This window comes from Microtus pennsylvanicus, chromosome 13 (genome assembly GCF_037038515.1).
Source record: "Microtus pennsylvanicus isolate mMicPen1 chromosome 13, mMicPen1.hap1, whole genome shotgun sequence".
Taxonomy (NCBI): Eukaryota; Metazoa; Chordata; class Mammalia; order Rodentia; family Cricetidae; genus Microtus; species Microtus pennsylvanicus.
The window spans coordinates 26,149,071-26,165,012 of NC_134591.1; the positions used below are offsets into that span (position 1 = coordinate 26,149,071).

General features: G+C 41.3%; 1 protein-coding gene across 1 annotated transcript in view; it reads left to right on the forward strand.

Annotated features, from left to right (window-relative positions):
* The window catches only part of Focad (focadhesin), a 289,636-nt gene that overhangs the window by 269,181 nt on the left and 4,513 nt on the right, over positions 1–15,942 (forward strand). Inside the window, exons 36-41 of the mRNA XM_075946771.1 lie at positions 2,842–2,970; positions 5,211–5,326; positions 8,649–8,909; positions 9,585–9,674; positions 12,200–12,377; positions 13,995–14,092. Of these exons, the coding sequence (XP_075802886.1) occupies positions 2,842–2,970; positions 5,211–5,326; positions 8,649–8,909; positions 9,585–9,674; positions 12,200–12,377; positions 13,995–14,092 (872 nt within the window). The remainder of the gene's footprint in view (positions 1–2,841; positions 2,971–5,210; positions 5,327–8,648; positions 8,910–9,584; positions 9,675–12,199; positions 12,378–13,994; positions 14,093–15,942) is intronic.

Sequence of the window (15,942 nt, forward strand, 5' to 3'; positions counted from 1 at the left end):
TTTGTGTGTGTGTGCTTTTATTTGGATACAATTTGGTGTATTTGTTTGTTTGTTTTGTTCTTTTGGGATGATGTTGTATTCTGTCTTCTAGGTTTTAGGGGGGGTTGTTGTGTGTTTTGTTTTCTTGATTTATTTTTTGAGAAATAACTGGAAGTTGTGTGGATAGGGAGGAGGAGAGGACCTAATGAATTTGAGGGACAGGAAAAGTATGAACAAAGCATATTTAGATTTTTAAATTGTTTTAAATAATTTTTAAAAATTAAGTTCTTTTTGGCCATTTGTGTTTCTTAGAATTGTCTTCAAGTTCTTTACCCATTAGACAAAATTTGGTTATCTTTGAATTACGAAGTTGCTGGAAGGTACCTCTTGTATTCTGGATAGTGGCCCAGTTATGATTTGCAATTTCTCCCATTTCCTAGGTTTTTCTGTTGACTTCATAGATGATATTCTGTCAGCACAAGTTTTGAACTGTAGCCTAGTCAATTAAAATACACATTTTCTCTTGTTGCTTATACATTGGCACACAACTTTACAGCTTTTCTTTGACACGTCCAAATGTGCTGGCTTAGGTGTGCCTACCAGGTTTTATGTTTTGCAAACTGAAAACCCAAAGTCATTTGTTAACACAATTTTGATGTGGTACCTTTGGGGAATGAATGACAATCATCCCTAAGATGCTGAGATGGTGACTTTGTTATACAATCGAGATGCCTCGGCAAGCTTGCTGTCCAGTCACGTGTTGCCCTCCACCATGTTATTGTGTGGCATAGTGGTCTTCACCAGGTGCTGGCACCACTCTCTTGAACTTCCCAGCCTCCAGAACTGTGCTGCTCTCACTCAGCCTTTGGTTTTCCTCTTTTGACCCCTACCTCCAATTCTTCCATTTTCTCAATGTCTGTGATTTGTATTCTTTTTCTCCTGGCCCTCTGCTTCTCCTTTCTCCCCAGCTTCTCCATCCTGTACAGTAATGTACCTCTGCCTCTACCCTTGCTAAACCCTTTCACAAGACTCGTTTTTCTCTTATGGTTTCTTGGTTCTCTTTTCCCCCAGCTTCTCCTTTCTGTGTTGTGATGTAACTCTCACTTTACCCTTGCTATCCCTTTCACAAGATCAGTTTTTCCCTCCTGGGTTCCCATACCACCTATGCTTCTCCTTTCCCCACAGCTTCTTCTTTTTGTGCTGTGATCTAACTCTGCCACCCTTGCCACTAGCCACATGTTCGAATTTTCCCTCCTGAATCCCTACTTCTCCTTTCTCCTCAACTTCCCCATCCTTTACCGTAATGTAGCTCTGTCTCTACCCTTGCTAAACCCTTTCACGAGGTCGGTTTTTCCCTCCTGGTTCCCTGCTTCTCCTTTCCCACAGCTTCTCCTTTCTGTGCTGTAATCTAGCTCTGCCATCGTTGCTACTGGTCACGAGGTCGGTTTTTCCCTCCTGGGCTCCTGCTTCTCCTTTCTCACAGCTTCTCCTTTCTGTGCTGTGATGTAGCTCTGCCATCGTTGCTACTGGTCACGAGGTTGGTTTTTCCCTCCTGGTTCCCTGTTTCTCCTTTCTCACAGCTTCTCCTTTCTGTGCTGTGATGTAGCTCTGCCATCGTTGCTACTGGTCACGAGGTCGGTTTTTCCCTCCTGGGCTCCTGCTTCTCCTTTCGCACAGCTTCTCCTTTCTGTGCTGTGATGTAGCTCTGCAGTCCCTTTGCTACCCCATTAGCAAGATCAGTTTTTCCCTTTTGGGAAAACCCACACCACCTCTGCTTCTCCTTTTCCCACAGTTTCTCCTTTCTATAACTGATTTTGTCTTACAGATGCTCCCTCACTTCTGCTTTCTTTCTCTCTGCTTGCTGATTTCATTTCCTTTTGCTGGTCTTTCCCTGCTTCTCCCCCACTCTAAGCTTCTCCTTTCTGGGCTTCTCTAACCAATTACTGACTCTGCCTGCGTTTGTGGTCTAGTAAATTTGCCTGTGCTTTTCCCTTTTCTTGTGGTTCTCTGTTTTCAGCTTTTCACGCGTATCAGCTCTCTCACTTCTGCACCCTTCTTAGCTCTGCTGATCTGTTAATTTTTGGTGATGTAGTTTCTGGTTTTCCTCTGACTTCTCTTTCTGCTGCTGCTGATTTTCCTTTTGCTGCTAATTCTGCCATACTGTTTCTCCTTGTTGCCTACATTTTTCTGTATGTATACCTTTTCTATATTTCTTCATTTTTCTATGGTTCTTTCTAGCATCACTTTTACCTGCCCATTTTAATGGCTGTTTCTGCCTTTTTTTTTTAAATCTCCCTGTTACTACTGTAGCATCTCCTAACATAAAGACCAACATTAAAGTTAGAGGTAGCTGGTTAACATATGCAGTAGCTATTTCTCCCTGGGTGCTCCCCTCTAGAGCAGGTACTATGGCTTAGGAACTGAAGAAGTTTTGTTTTTAAGGGATAGGTGTGGTGCTTCATGGCCATAATGGGTGGAGATATTCCATAACTCCTCCAAGGTGTTGAGTGGGCAAGCCTTGTCTTTACCACTGTTAGTATACTGAATACCATACCAAGAGCAATGAGACAATAATGAAGGATAGGTTGTTCTTTTTTTAAAAAAAAAAAACTGGATAAAGAGACATGGAAGTGTAGAAGATAGTAAAGATGTGGGGCATGTCTAACCAAACAAGAGAAGATTAGAGACAATGAAGGCGAACAGGGGAACAAAGTTGATACTGAAAGGAGTTGGATTGAGACTATAGCATTGAATAGTTGATTATAACTAAATATGGGTTCTGAAAGAAAATAAACAGTTAATGATTTCCATTCTAGCACAGCTACCCAGGTATTTTCCTATTTCTTTTCTTTTCTGTTGTAGGTCCTGAAGCTGTGCCTCCCTCCCTTCTCAAAGTAGTGATGAAACCCATAGCAACTGTGGGGGAGAGCTACCAGTATCCTCCTGCAAACTTGGCTGCACTCCTCTCTCCACTTATGAGGCTAAACTTCGGTAAATATCAACTTTTTAGGTTTTCAAGTTTTGCCCTTAGGATTGACCTGAATTTAAAAAGCAGATTTTGTGTCACAGTTGACTAGTATATTTATTGTATATTGTGGGTTGATATCTTATGTGCAATAATCAAGTTACTTTCACTGAGTAATAGGTGAGGGTGGGAGGAAGAGGTCTAAAGATGTGGTCCTCAAAAACAACTCTTGAGGAACAAGGGAGATAACCTAGTCAGTATAATGTTTACTATGCAAGCATGAGGAACTAAGATCCCTCACACCTACATAAAAATAAATAAATAGGTAGATAGATAGATGGGTAAATAAATAAATAAAACGAGCGCGTCAACAAAGTACAGCGACAGTGCCTACAATCCCAGTGCTGGGAAGGCAGAGATAGGAAGGTCATAGGAAGATACTTGCTGACCAGCCAGCCTAACCAAATCACGAAGCTGTGAGCTTAGGGAGAGGCCTTGTCTTTCAAGGAAACTAGAAAATAAATAAATATGGTGGAGAGGGATTGAGGAAAATACTTGGTGCTAATCTCTGGCCTCCATATGCACACCAATATACACATGTACACACACACACCAAACACAATAACAATAGTGAACAAACAAAATAGCCAGATAGCTCTTCTGTGAGTTGTATTTATTGCTGGGCATGTAATGCAAACTTAGTTTGATAGGAATCAGACTGCACTTACTGAGCCCTAGGTTTCAGTGAAGCACCATGTCGGATGCCTTGTTAGGTTTCTATTGCTGGTGAAGCAAAATTATCAACATTTTTATTATCTTATAGTTAGTTCTGTAGGCCAGAAATTCAGCATGAAAGCCAAGGCAGGAACCTGAAGGCAGGGACGGAAACAGAAAGCTATGGAAAATGCTGCTTACGGGCTTGCTTTCTTATACAACCCAAGACCGCTTACCCAGGTGGCACTGTGCGCAGGAGAATGAGCCTTCCTATATCAATCATCAGTCAAGAAACCGTCCCACTGACATGCCCACAGAACATGCCCATATTCCTCAGATACTCCTTCTTGTTAGATGGAGTTTGAGTTGAGCTGACAAGACAAAACAAAACAAACAAACAAAAAAACAACCCAAACTATAGGTCTTTTGTTTACTTACACAAGTATGTCAAGCCATTATCTTTACTTTCTTGTTTATCCCTAAGATCGCATGTTAATATCATAATATAAAACATAGTCTACCTTTATAAATCTTTAAAAAAGATTTTAAGCCTTTAAAAAGTTTTAAACACTTTAAAAGTTCAAAGTCTTTAAAAAATATTCAGTCTCTTAACTGTTTCTGTAATACTAAACACAAATTAAATACATTCTTACTCTAAAAGAAAAGAACCAGGGCATAAAAGCAATAACACTTAAACAGAGTCCATCTGTGTACCTACAAATCCATTAGCTCACTGTGTGATATCCGGACTCCAGAAAGTTTGGGGCAATATTGTATGTATGAATGTATGTATGTATGTATGTATGTGTGTGTATGTATGTATGTGTGTGTGTATGTATGTGTGTGTGTATGTATCTGTCTGTCTGTCTGTCTATCTATATATATTACTGAGGGAACTAAAGGTAGCAACCTGGAGTCTAGAACAGAAGTGAGGCCCACAGGAACACTACTACTTATTGACTTTTCCCTCATGGCTTACTCAGCTTTCATTCGTATAGCACCCAGGGTAGCTGTCCAGGAGTGACACTGCCCACAGTTAGCTGGACCCTCCCACGTAAATCATTAATCAAGAAAATCCCTCACAGACTTACCTACAGGCCAGCTTGATAGAGGCAGTTTCTCAGTTGAGGGCTCTTGTCGTGGAACTCTAGTTTGTGTGAGGTTGGCAAAAAAATTAACTGGTATACCAGATAGAAATTTCCCTGTGTGCTGAACACATTCTGGAGAAGGAGGCGGAGGCGGCACTAGGAGATTTGTAGCTAGCATTTTCGCATATTTTTAAATAGTATTTGAGTGTCCAGATTTCTCTGGATGCTATCAGAGAAATTTCCCCAGGTAGTTTAAGGCCATTGGCAGTCCCAAGAGTTAGGACTGTGATTCCACTGGACCATTCTTTGCCTCCTCAAAAATTCTCAAACCTCTTGGATGAAAGAATTCTGTCATATGCAGAAGTGGCCCAAGTAGATGGCTTGATTCAGACATTGAATCCTAACTCTGAATCAGGGAGCCGAGCACTATATTACAGAAATGATTTTCCTTTCTTGTCTTTCAGGTGAGGAGATCCAGCAGCTATGCCTTGAGATCGCTGTGACTCAGACACCGTCATCGCAGAGCGCAGCTGCACTGCTGGGCTTGTGGGTGATGCCACCACTGATCCATGGACTGAGCGTATGTAGTAGTGCCAGGTGCTGAGCATAGCCAGGGACCAGTCTTCTCGGAGATGGCCACACTCACCTGGAGTGCGCTCTCTGAGTCAGGAGTAGAAACAAGTTTAGGAATACTTGGTCTAGCTGGCCAGTAGCCTAGAAGACGACGTGGCTCTAATCCTCCCCTTCCCATTTGTTTTAACTGCTTCTTGTTACTGAAGAGGATGGTCACAGATACTAACATTCCTTTTGGAACCAAGTTTGCTTAATAATATAGTGTGGATATCTCACTGGGTATGGAGAGAGAGACAAATCCATCTTTACTGAATGCCTCTTCTCTGCATCTCTTCCTCCCTTTCTTAGAGTAGGGTACAACTATGGGGAATCTTGAAAGCCTGGTAGGATCTGGCTCCGCATCCAAAGAGGGACACTGGGGAGGGAGTTGGAGGAATGAACATCTCTGCTTGAGGATTCAAGGTAGAAGTGACCCTTCCATTTTGTATTTGTGAAAGTCTGAGAGCATGTTCCAGACGTTAGCCACAGGTACATAAGAATAGAGTAAGTGTTCACAGATATATAATGACGAGGAATTTTGAGTCTATCTGCTGCAGGGAAAAAAGATATTCCATGAGAATTTCCTAAAGATCTAACTTGATTATCAGTACATGGCCTATCTATAATCTGGCTGTAGTTTATTTCAAGTAGTACAAGATTCTCTTACATCCTCCATATCTGGGCTTTAGTCCTGGTTCTACATTGCTTTTGTGTTTGATCTTTCTTATTTCTCATGAAGTCTGCGCTCTTCTCTCTCGCTAGCACCACGACTCTCACTTGTCCTCTCCAGTGTTTCCACCTAGCTGTCGCTTGCTGACCACTTGCTGTGTTCCTGATACTTGCTAGGACTCAATCCATATTATAGACATCAGCTTTAATGTCTCACGTCTCTGGCAGCTCATTTTAAAAGTTAACCTTCTTGAGTTGTAATTTATATATCCCCAAGTGTCTAGTTTAGTGGTGAACTTTGATGAGTCTTAGTACATTTGTTTCTAGTCATCTCCGTGAGTCACAATTCACTCAGTACAACACTGGGCCGAGTTTTAGTCAGTCTCTACTCTCAGTACTGTCTATAATTTTGTCTGTGTGTATATGTGTATACATATTTATGTGTGTTCAGGTGCATGGGGTATGTGGAGTACAGGGGGTGGAGGTCAAAAGTCAGTGTTGCCCACCTTCCTTAATTCCTTCCTCCTCTTATTTCTTGAGACAGGGTCTCTTAGTGGACCTGAAACTCAGTGATTTGACTAAACGGGCTGATCAGCAAGCCTCAGAAATCCTATTTTCTTTGCTTCCCCAGCCCTGGGATTACAGGCAAAGTACATGCCTTCTCACATGGGTGCTAGAGATTGGAAGTGCGTGCACAGCGCACACTTTACCAGCTGGGGCATCTCCTCAGACCCTAGTCTTGTCCCTCTTTTCTCTTACATTATTTCATTAGTTCTTTGAGGATGTTGTACAGTGTGCTGTGATCCAGCTCCTTCCATATCTACCTCCTTCCCTGCTGACACACTCTATATCCTTTTCCTCTTTAAGTTCACTGAGACCAATTTATGCTGCTCAGATACTCTTGAGAGTGTGACCTTCCACTGGAGTAGAGTATACCTACAGGAGTCACATTCCCAGAGAAAACTAACTCTCTTTTTAGAAGCTGATGATTATCAGTAGCCCCTAGGCTAGAACAGGGCTTTCTTCCCAGCTCCCCTCTTCTCTCCATGCTGGGATTTGGTCTGGCTTGAACTTACGTAGATCTTGTGCATGCTGTCACAATTGCAAGGAGCTAATATATGCAGCTACCCTGTACATTTACACTGCACATAAATTTTAGAAATTTGTTAGCGTAAAATTATATTTTGAAACTTTGGGTCTGGAAAGATTATTATTTCCACTTTATAGACTGATAAACTAAGATGTATTTTGAGTAAAATTTGCAGAGGGTAATACGTGGGAAGCCAGTGTATGGCTGATTCCAAAGCTTTCTACCCTGAACTCTTTCTTCCTGTTTAACCAAGTGTCTAGCAGCCTATTCTTAGAATTTTCTCTAATTCCTGTAGGCCTTCCATTTCTGATTTAGACCTACTCAGCTCTTGGCATCTGCTTTGGGTTGTGGGTGTATGTTAATCATTGTAAACATGATCTGAGCTGTAATAGTCTTGAAGATGTGCTCTTTAGAAAACTCATGCCACCTTAATGGACCTCTTGGAAGGATTGCATTGTCTTTTTTCCTAGCCTACTTCTTCTATACTTGTCCATTACTATCAAACTTTGTTTCTAAGAATGTTTAGGTGCTGTGTAACAGCTAATAATTAGTCCTGCCTCATCTTGCCTCTCATGCACTCTGAGATGTTTTAGTCAAGCCTGCATACTCAGTGGGTGTACATCCACACAGTTGCATGTGTACCTACACACATGTATACATATAGTGCATGAAAATCACAGAAATAACAGAAAAACCTGAAGAGCAGCTATGACTTACTTTCAGAAGTAGCATTCAATTCCCATCTCTGAAAGATCTGAGGTTTCAGTTAAGCAGGATAGTTGAATGGATTGACAGCTTCTCTTGCTAGAGAACGTGGTTTTAAAAGTGAATTGGAGAAACTGGTGAAACAGGTCAGTTGGTCAGATGTTTGCTGTGTGAGCAAACGACCGAAGTTTGGATCTCCAGCTCTCCAGCATCCATGTAAATTTAAGTCAGGTATATTGTGTACGTAAAACACTAGTGCTGGGAAAGTGGAGACAGGATCCAAGAAGCACACTGGCCGGCCAGCCTATCCAATTGGTAAGCTCTATGTTCAGTGAGAAACCCTGTCTGAAAAATTCAGATGGAGTGTGATTGAGGAGGACACCTGCAGTTGACTGCTAGCTTCCTCAAGCCCTGCAGCACACAGCCCTGTACACATGCACACCCACATATATGTGCAACACATACACAAGCACCACAGACAGAAAACCCAAAACAGTCAGAAAAGATCAGAGTAGCAACTGTGACATACTTTCCGAAGTAGCATTTTGTCCCCGTCTCTGAAAGGGTTTCAGCGATTCAGTTGAGTGGATTGACAGGTCCTACATGTACATGAGACACCCTGGATCAGAAGTAAGTGAAACAGCTAGAGTTGCTATAGTTACAAGTGTCGGTGACCCTTTGAACTGTGAACCCATGGGGAAAATAAGGGAGAAAGAAGTAACCCACAGCTTTTAATCTGTCTTCTCTCCAACTCAGTGATGAGACTTGGAGCACCACACAGTCAGACTGACATGTTTATGTCTGACTTCTTCTGTTTCCCTTCCAGATGAATATCAAGAAATACCTCCTGGTATCGTTGCCTCTGTGGGTAAAACATGTCTCTGATGAACAGATCCAGAGTTTTGTTGAGAACCTGATGGTGGTGGTTTTTAAAGCAGCTTCCCCACCTAGTCATCCTGAGTTGTGCCTGAGTGCCTTACAGGGTCTGAGCCAGGCCATGAAACTGCCCAGCCCGTCCCACCACCTCTGGAGTCTGCTCTGTGATGCTACTGGGAGAATTTTTGACCTTCTGCCAAATAGGATTCGGGTAAAGAACAAAAATATTTACATTCCTGACAGTTTATGCTTGGGCTTCTTGAAAGTCATTTTGGCAAGCAGGCTGGGGAATGTTTTAAGAATATGGGTGGGAAGACTAGCAAGAAATAACCACATTCTTCACTAGGAGTGTGTTTGCTTCCAAGATCTAAATTGAGGTTGAGTATTTAGAAACAAAGTTTTGAGCAAGCTTAGAGGTGAGTTAACCAATGCTGTACCGGATGCCTGACGAAGATGAGTAAGTCCAGAAATCCCTAGCCAGTGCACCTTGGTGACAGTGCCTTATTTGTCATATCTGTCATAAATCATCACTTTATTATCATTTACGTATCACTTAGTTATCGCTGTCTCTCATAGGGCTTCATGTCGGCTCTTCCCATACCACTGCAGACCTCCCCACTAAAGTTTCACCACCAGGGTAAAATCTGCTTAGAATAATGGAATTCTGATAGGGAGAAAAAGTACAGCCAAGCGAACACCCAGAACAATGGCGAAGACATTTTTCAATTGTGAAAAGACTGTCTATATGTTTTGGTCTGGTAACATTAGAATCTCATTGGCAACTGTTACTGGGGATAAAAAAATCTAATAATCTTCAGAATATTAATTGAAGTGATATTCTTATCTTCCACTGTATTTTGACGTGTTTGAGATTTGTCTTTGTCAGAGAAGTGACCTCGAACTGTACATCAGTGTCGCAAAGTGCCTCTCGGAGATGACGGATGACGGTGCCAACCAGCTTTCCCAGATCACCCAGGTAACAATGCCCATCTACACATTTTCATTATTGAGGCAGAAATTCCCCTTGAAGAGTTGTTTACAATATCCTTTTGGCCGAATATAGTTTTTCATCCAACTTGTTGCTGGATAATTTTAGGGAGCTGACTTTCTCGATCACTTGTCAAGTCTGGTAGCCAGCCTGGTGTTGTGATCTGTGTTTAATGCATACTGTCTAGATGGATAGATAAATGAATAACTTTTTAACACAATTTCTTAGACTTTGTCAAGAATATTTTGTATTATCTTTTGGCAAAAATGAGAATAGAACAATGTCTTCAAGATAATAACCACAAAAAAATGGGAATATTCTGACCAATGAACTTGGTATGTTGAAGGCATCAACAAATAAGTCTCACTTTTTTTTTTTGGTACTAGATACTGTCCTTTTATAATGCAAAAAAGTAGTCATTTGTAAAACAAGTAGCCCCAGACCCACTCACATAGCAAAATAAATACAAAATGTTTTGTGAAGTTGGAGTTCTAAGTAAGTACCAAATCCTTTGGCACAAATACACTCCAAATGGCATACTTATTTGAATATAACCGTTCATACCATATAGTGCCATGCGCCCCTCATCCCGGTTGCTGGTAGCTATCTTGTCCTTGTCAGGTTTGCTTGTTCCGTTAGCTGCTTCAATAGCTGCATGACACAGCAGTGGTTTTGAGCATGGTGTCTCCGGGCCTGGTGCTGACTAGAAATGGGGATTCTCAAGATCCACTCGAGACCGTAGGACCCAGCAGTCTATATTTGAATAGTCTCCCAACCAGGCAGTTCTGGAGCATTCTAAGATTAAGAACCACTATTACAGAGTGTTTGGCTCTCAGCGTTTTGGAGATTTGCTTATTTTAAACAGAGAGAAGCTGTTCAGGGAAGTGTTAAGAATGAGTCTAGAGTCTCACTCTGTTGAGTGAAATCCAGTTCTGCATCTTATGAGCAGTGTGGTCTGGGTTAAGTTACCTAACCTCTTAATCTCCCTGTCTGTGAAATGGGTACAATCGCACCTACCTCTTAGGGTTGTCCTGAGAGTTGGATGACCTGGCCCATGATAAGTTCTTGGAACAGTACCAGCTCAAAGCAAGATTTCAGCAGTTACTTATCACCACATTCTTCCTGGATGCACCAGAAGTCAACAGCTGGTAGTCTCTTTGAAATAGCTTGTAGTTCTTCAGAACCATGCCAAAGAAGTTTGCCTACTCTGACATTAAAATCCATTGGTTTGTTTTGAATGTCAGCTCTCTGATAGATGTGTGATTTTCTGACACCATACACTGGTCATTTGGAAAATGGTGATTCATCAAGTTTTGAAGGTCTTCTAAATGTTGGTATGTTTTATTATATGATATGAAAACATCATATTTGTTATGATCCTCAGAAATCGTATCAGAAAAGCACTCTAGATACAGGGAAGTTCTCAGACTCAAAGAAATAGGCAAGTTTTTTCCTGAAAATTTAATTTTTATTAGAAGATTTAACTATTAGCATAAATACTATGAAGTATTTTTCTTGGTGTGATGGGCTCATTTCTTTAAGTTTTTAATAAAATAGTCTATCTAGTAGGCAGTTAAAATAGCCAGAGTTTGTCATCATTCCTTCAAGGAATTAGTGCCCCATATAGAACTGTTTCAGCTCTCAACTCGGCCTTACCAGTGTTTCTCCTTGATCCAGCTATGACACTAGGTGGGGAACATAGTGGAATCTTTATGCATGTCTTCCTGGTTGGTTTTTTATTGTTTACATAAGTGTAACTGCAATCTCAATTTATTTATTTTATATAGAGAGGTGTTTTATCTGTGTCTATAATCTGTGTATCATGTGTGTGCCTGGTGCCCATAGAAGCCAGAAGAGTGTCAGATCCCTTAGGACTGGAGTTATAGGTGGTTGTAAACCACCGTGTGAGTGCTGGGACTTGTAATGGTGTCTGGAAGAATAGCAGATGCCTTTAGCCTCTGATCTACGTCTCATGTACCTCATAAATGAATTTAAAAAATAAGCAGTATTAAAAATGAAATGGGCAACTGGGTGGTGGTGGCACATGCCTTTAATCCCAACACATGGGAGGCCGAGGCAGGTGGATCTCTGTGAGTTCGAGGCCAGCCTGGTCTGCAAGAGCTAGTTCCATGACAGCTAGGGCTATTACACAAAGAAACCCTGTCTCAAAAAAAAAAAAAAAAAACCTTCAGAATTCTGTGTCATATTTTTAAAACTGCTGCACTAAATACATATTAAGTGTTTAAATTGGTATTTGGAACATGGTAAGGATAGCATGTGTTATATTATTATTGTGTATGCTTACTTGCCCACCTCTAAACACAATCATGGTTTTCATGAAAAAACAAAAATATGGCATCGCAGCTCTCTCCTGCATGCGCAGGCAGCTAGGCTCTGCAATAGACAATGGATAGAAAATAACATCGAGCTTACGGTTCCTGACTGCCTCTGCCTTGAGGTTCTGCTGACTTACAAATAACTGAACAATTGTCGTCCCCCCACCCCCTCTCCAGGACAACATAGAAAAGGCTGCCTTTGTCAAATTGTACTTGGTCTCTCAAGGCCGACTCCCCTTGATGAGTCTAATGGATCTGATCACGGCTGCCATGCGGCACCATGAGAAACAGACTCTGGCCTGGATGATTCTGCACTGCCTTTACCAGGCACGCATTGTGAGCCATGCCAACACAGGTGAGTGGCCTGCTGTCTCTCTTCCGCTGCATTCGTCTCCTCAACTTAAAAGCTAACTTGTGTGCTCAGGGTTCGTGATGTGAAATTCCCAAATGATCAGTAAAGATACTGTGGAACAGAAAAACTAGTTTGTTTGCTGAAGGCGGTTTGGCCTTCCCCCAGATGAATGGTGTCTTCACTGGATGATAAGTTGTGACTCACACCATCTATTTCTTGGATATAGGAATGAATTCTTTTGAAGATTTTCATATTGTTTGTGTTCCTCTAGACCAGGTCCTCAACCAGGGTTGCAACCCTTTTGAGGGTCAAGTACCCCTTTCACAGGGGTCACATATGATATATCCTACATATCAGATATTTATATTACAATTCATAACAGTAGCATAATTACAGTTGTGAAGTAGCAGTGAAAATAGTTTTATTGTTGGGGTCAGCACAACATGAGGAACTGTATTCAAGGGTCACATCATTAGGAAGGCCGAGAACCACTGCTCTAGACCCTCATGAACACAAACACTAACGTTGCTTCTCTCAATTTTACGTTACTTTTCTGAATACACAGATGGGAATTGATTCTGCCTGATGATAGAAAATGTTTTTTGTTTGGGGGGGGGTCTATTTAATTAAGAGTCATAAAGGGAAACAAGCAAAATTAAGTAGTCTATGTGAAAAGACTTCCCAGGCTTGCTTGTTTTCTTTCTTTCTTTCTTTCTTTCTTTCTTTCTTTCTTTCTTTCTTTCTTTCGTTCGTTCTTTCTTTCTTTTTTTTTTTTTACTCAAAGAGATCTAAGTGTTAGGATTAAAGGTGTGCACTGCCATGCCGGGCATGTTTTACTTACAGAGCATTTTAGACATTGGACTGTAAGAGCCTCCTGACAATGGAACTTGCTCTTGGCATCTCTGACCTTGGCTGGATGTTTATTAGGTCAGTTGATACATTGCGATTGTGCAGTTGGCTTATTTGCCTTAGTGTCTAAGTACTAAAAACATGACCTTTTTTAATTTAAGTAAATATATTTTATGTATTATTTGCATGCACGCGCGTGTGTGTGTGTGTGTGTGTGTTTGCACGTGTGCACTATGGTATATGTGTGGAGGTTAGAGGACAACTCTGGGTATGTGGGTCTTTTTTTTGATTGTAGATTCCACAGATCAAGCTCAGATCATCAGGCTTTCCTGGCAGGCCCATTCACATTGATAAAAATACTTAGAATAAACTGGGTCTGTCTGATGTTGCTTTTGGTTCCAATGAGCCTACTTGCAAAAGTAGTTCTCCTTTCCTCTCACTAAGTCCTTAGGACCTCCCTAAGTAGTTTTTCCTGTGCTGGAAACCCTCATTTAAAAACAAAACAGATCATTTATCAACGTCTATACTGACATTTCTTCTCCAGTTTCCCTATCGTGGCTGGCTGGTGTTTCTCTTTTTATGTCTTTGGGACAGGCTTCTATTACTCTGCTGTATTGAGAACAGGAGAGCAGAGGAAGACTGTAAAACAGCTAAGTACCACGATGCAGTGTTACTGCCTATTGCAGTCCAGATTTCTCCTGAATGCCAGGGGCAGTGACATCTCTAGCACTGCATCTTACAGTGATGATGGTTACTGCTGATGTGTTTCAGGCGTGTTGAAGAGACTGGAGTGGCTCCTGGAGCTGATGGGTTACATGAGAAACCTTGGGTACCAACCAGCGTCTGACCAGAGTGTGGCTCTCCATGAGGTACATAGAGAAGCAGCAGACTTACCTTAAAATGTAAAATTTATATTTTCTTTCTCAAAAAAGACTCAGTGGCTGTCTTCACTGCTATAACAAATACGTGAGGTCATCAGCTCACAAAGTGAAAACATTCATTTGGTTCACACTTTGGGGTTCTCGCACAGGATCCACAGATCCCATAGCTTTGAACCTGTGAAGTGACACATCATGGAAGGAGAGTATTGTTGACCCGGATCTCAGACCCATAGTTCTTTCAGGTCATCCCCCCCCCACACACAAAGATCTCCCACTAGTTACCACCTCCATGGGGTCTCCTGCTCAACCTGGAAGCCAGGGCCTCTGTGGTCACCCAAGACTCAATATAGAACACACTCTCCACAGGGTCTCCTACCTTCCAATAGGGTAGGACTATTGGGGACTCAGGCTGGAAGTCTTTGGGGTCACCCAAGACCCAATATCAAGCACATTCTCACAGCTTTTCTTCTGTTTGTTAGGAGAAACACTGGAAATGTCACAAGGAAGCAATGACTCTTGCCATGTTTCTGGAGATTCTCAGGACTGTCTTTTGAGATTTTTTTGGCCGTTCCAGAACTCACTCCGTAGACCAGGCTGGCCTCAAACTCAGGGATCTGTCTGCCTCTGTGTCCTGAGTGCTAGGATTAAAGGGGTGCCCCCCTCCACCCCACTCTGGCAAGAAATACTTTTAACAAAACATGTTCTTTGATTCAGAAGACCTCTAGTTAGAAAGAGGGTTCTCATACAGTTTGTGGGGGAATGCCAAGCTCAGACCTCTTCTCTGCACACATGTGACTGAAAATACCTAGGATGAAGAGATTCCTGAAGTGTGTGCCAACACCTGCATGCAGCATGTGGAGTAGGATTTCATCACATCTTCAACATGACCTATGATACCCCCAAAGAAAAGGCCTCTTGTAATGGGTAGTTGTAAAAACACCCAATAAGACAAACATAGCTCTTTCCCTACTTTTTCTTCTTAATTTTCCTTGGAGGCATTCTTCTTGGTTGAGAATAATTTAAATAGCCTGATATGTTCTTTGAAATCCTGTACCATTTGTCTAAAGAGTTGTGTGTCTTTTTGAAGTTATTAATTTTTTGCATGTTTTTTTGAGACACGATTTCTCTGTGTAGCCCTGGCTTTCCTGGAATTCACTATTTAGACCAGGCTGGCCTCAAAATTTACAAAAATCCATCTGCCTCTCCCTCCTGAGTGCTGGGATTAGAGGCATGTGACACCTGAATTTATTAAAATTTTAATTCATCAGTTTGGATCTTGAGAGACTGAAAAATACTTTTAAAAAAACTTTTTCAGCTAATGCAGTCTCTTTCTTACTTCCTGAGCTTTTATTAACTTTCTGTTATCTTACAAAAATCTCAAAATACTTAGCATGCAAATTAGCTGGTTAAAGTATAATTGAAATCAGAGTAATTCAGCATCTTGGAAGTGTCCCCATTACCATGTCTAAGTTTTTTACAAGTATCTAATGTAGTCTGAAGGCGGATAGATTCCAGACAGATTTTTTTTAAATGCCTAAAGATAAACTTTTTATTGTTTAAAAATAACATCGAATGTTTCATATTCTTAAAAATCAGTTTTGTCCATATAATAAATATCTTTCTTAAGTTTATTTAGCTCTTTAAAACACCAGAAATGGTGATGTATTTAGATCTTGATATGATTAAGAATAAATTATATTTCTCCTGAAGTGCTGGAGGAATGATCCACCTTGCAGATGGGAAAGTCAAGGAACCTTCCGAAGCACAGTGAGGCTCTGCAGTCAGCGTGGAGCTGAGTTTGCTGTTGAGGGTAGTTCCTCTTCTGGGGCAGTGGTGAG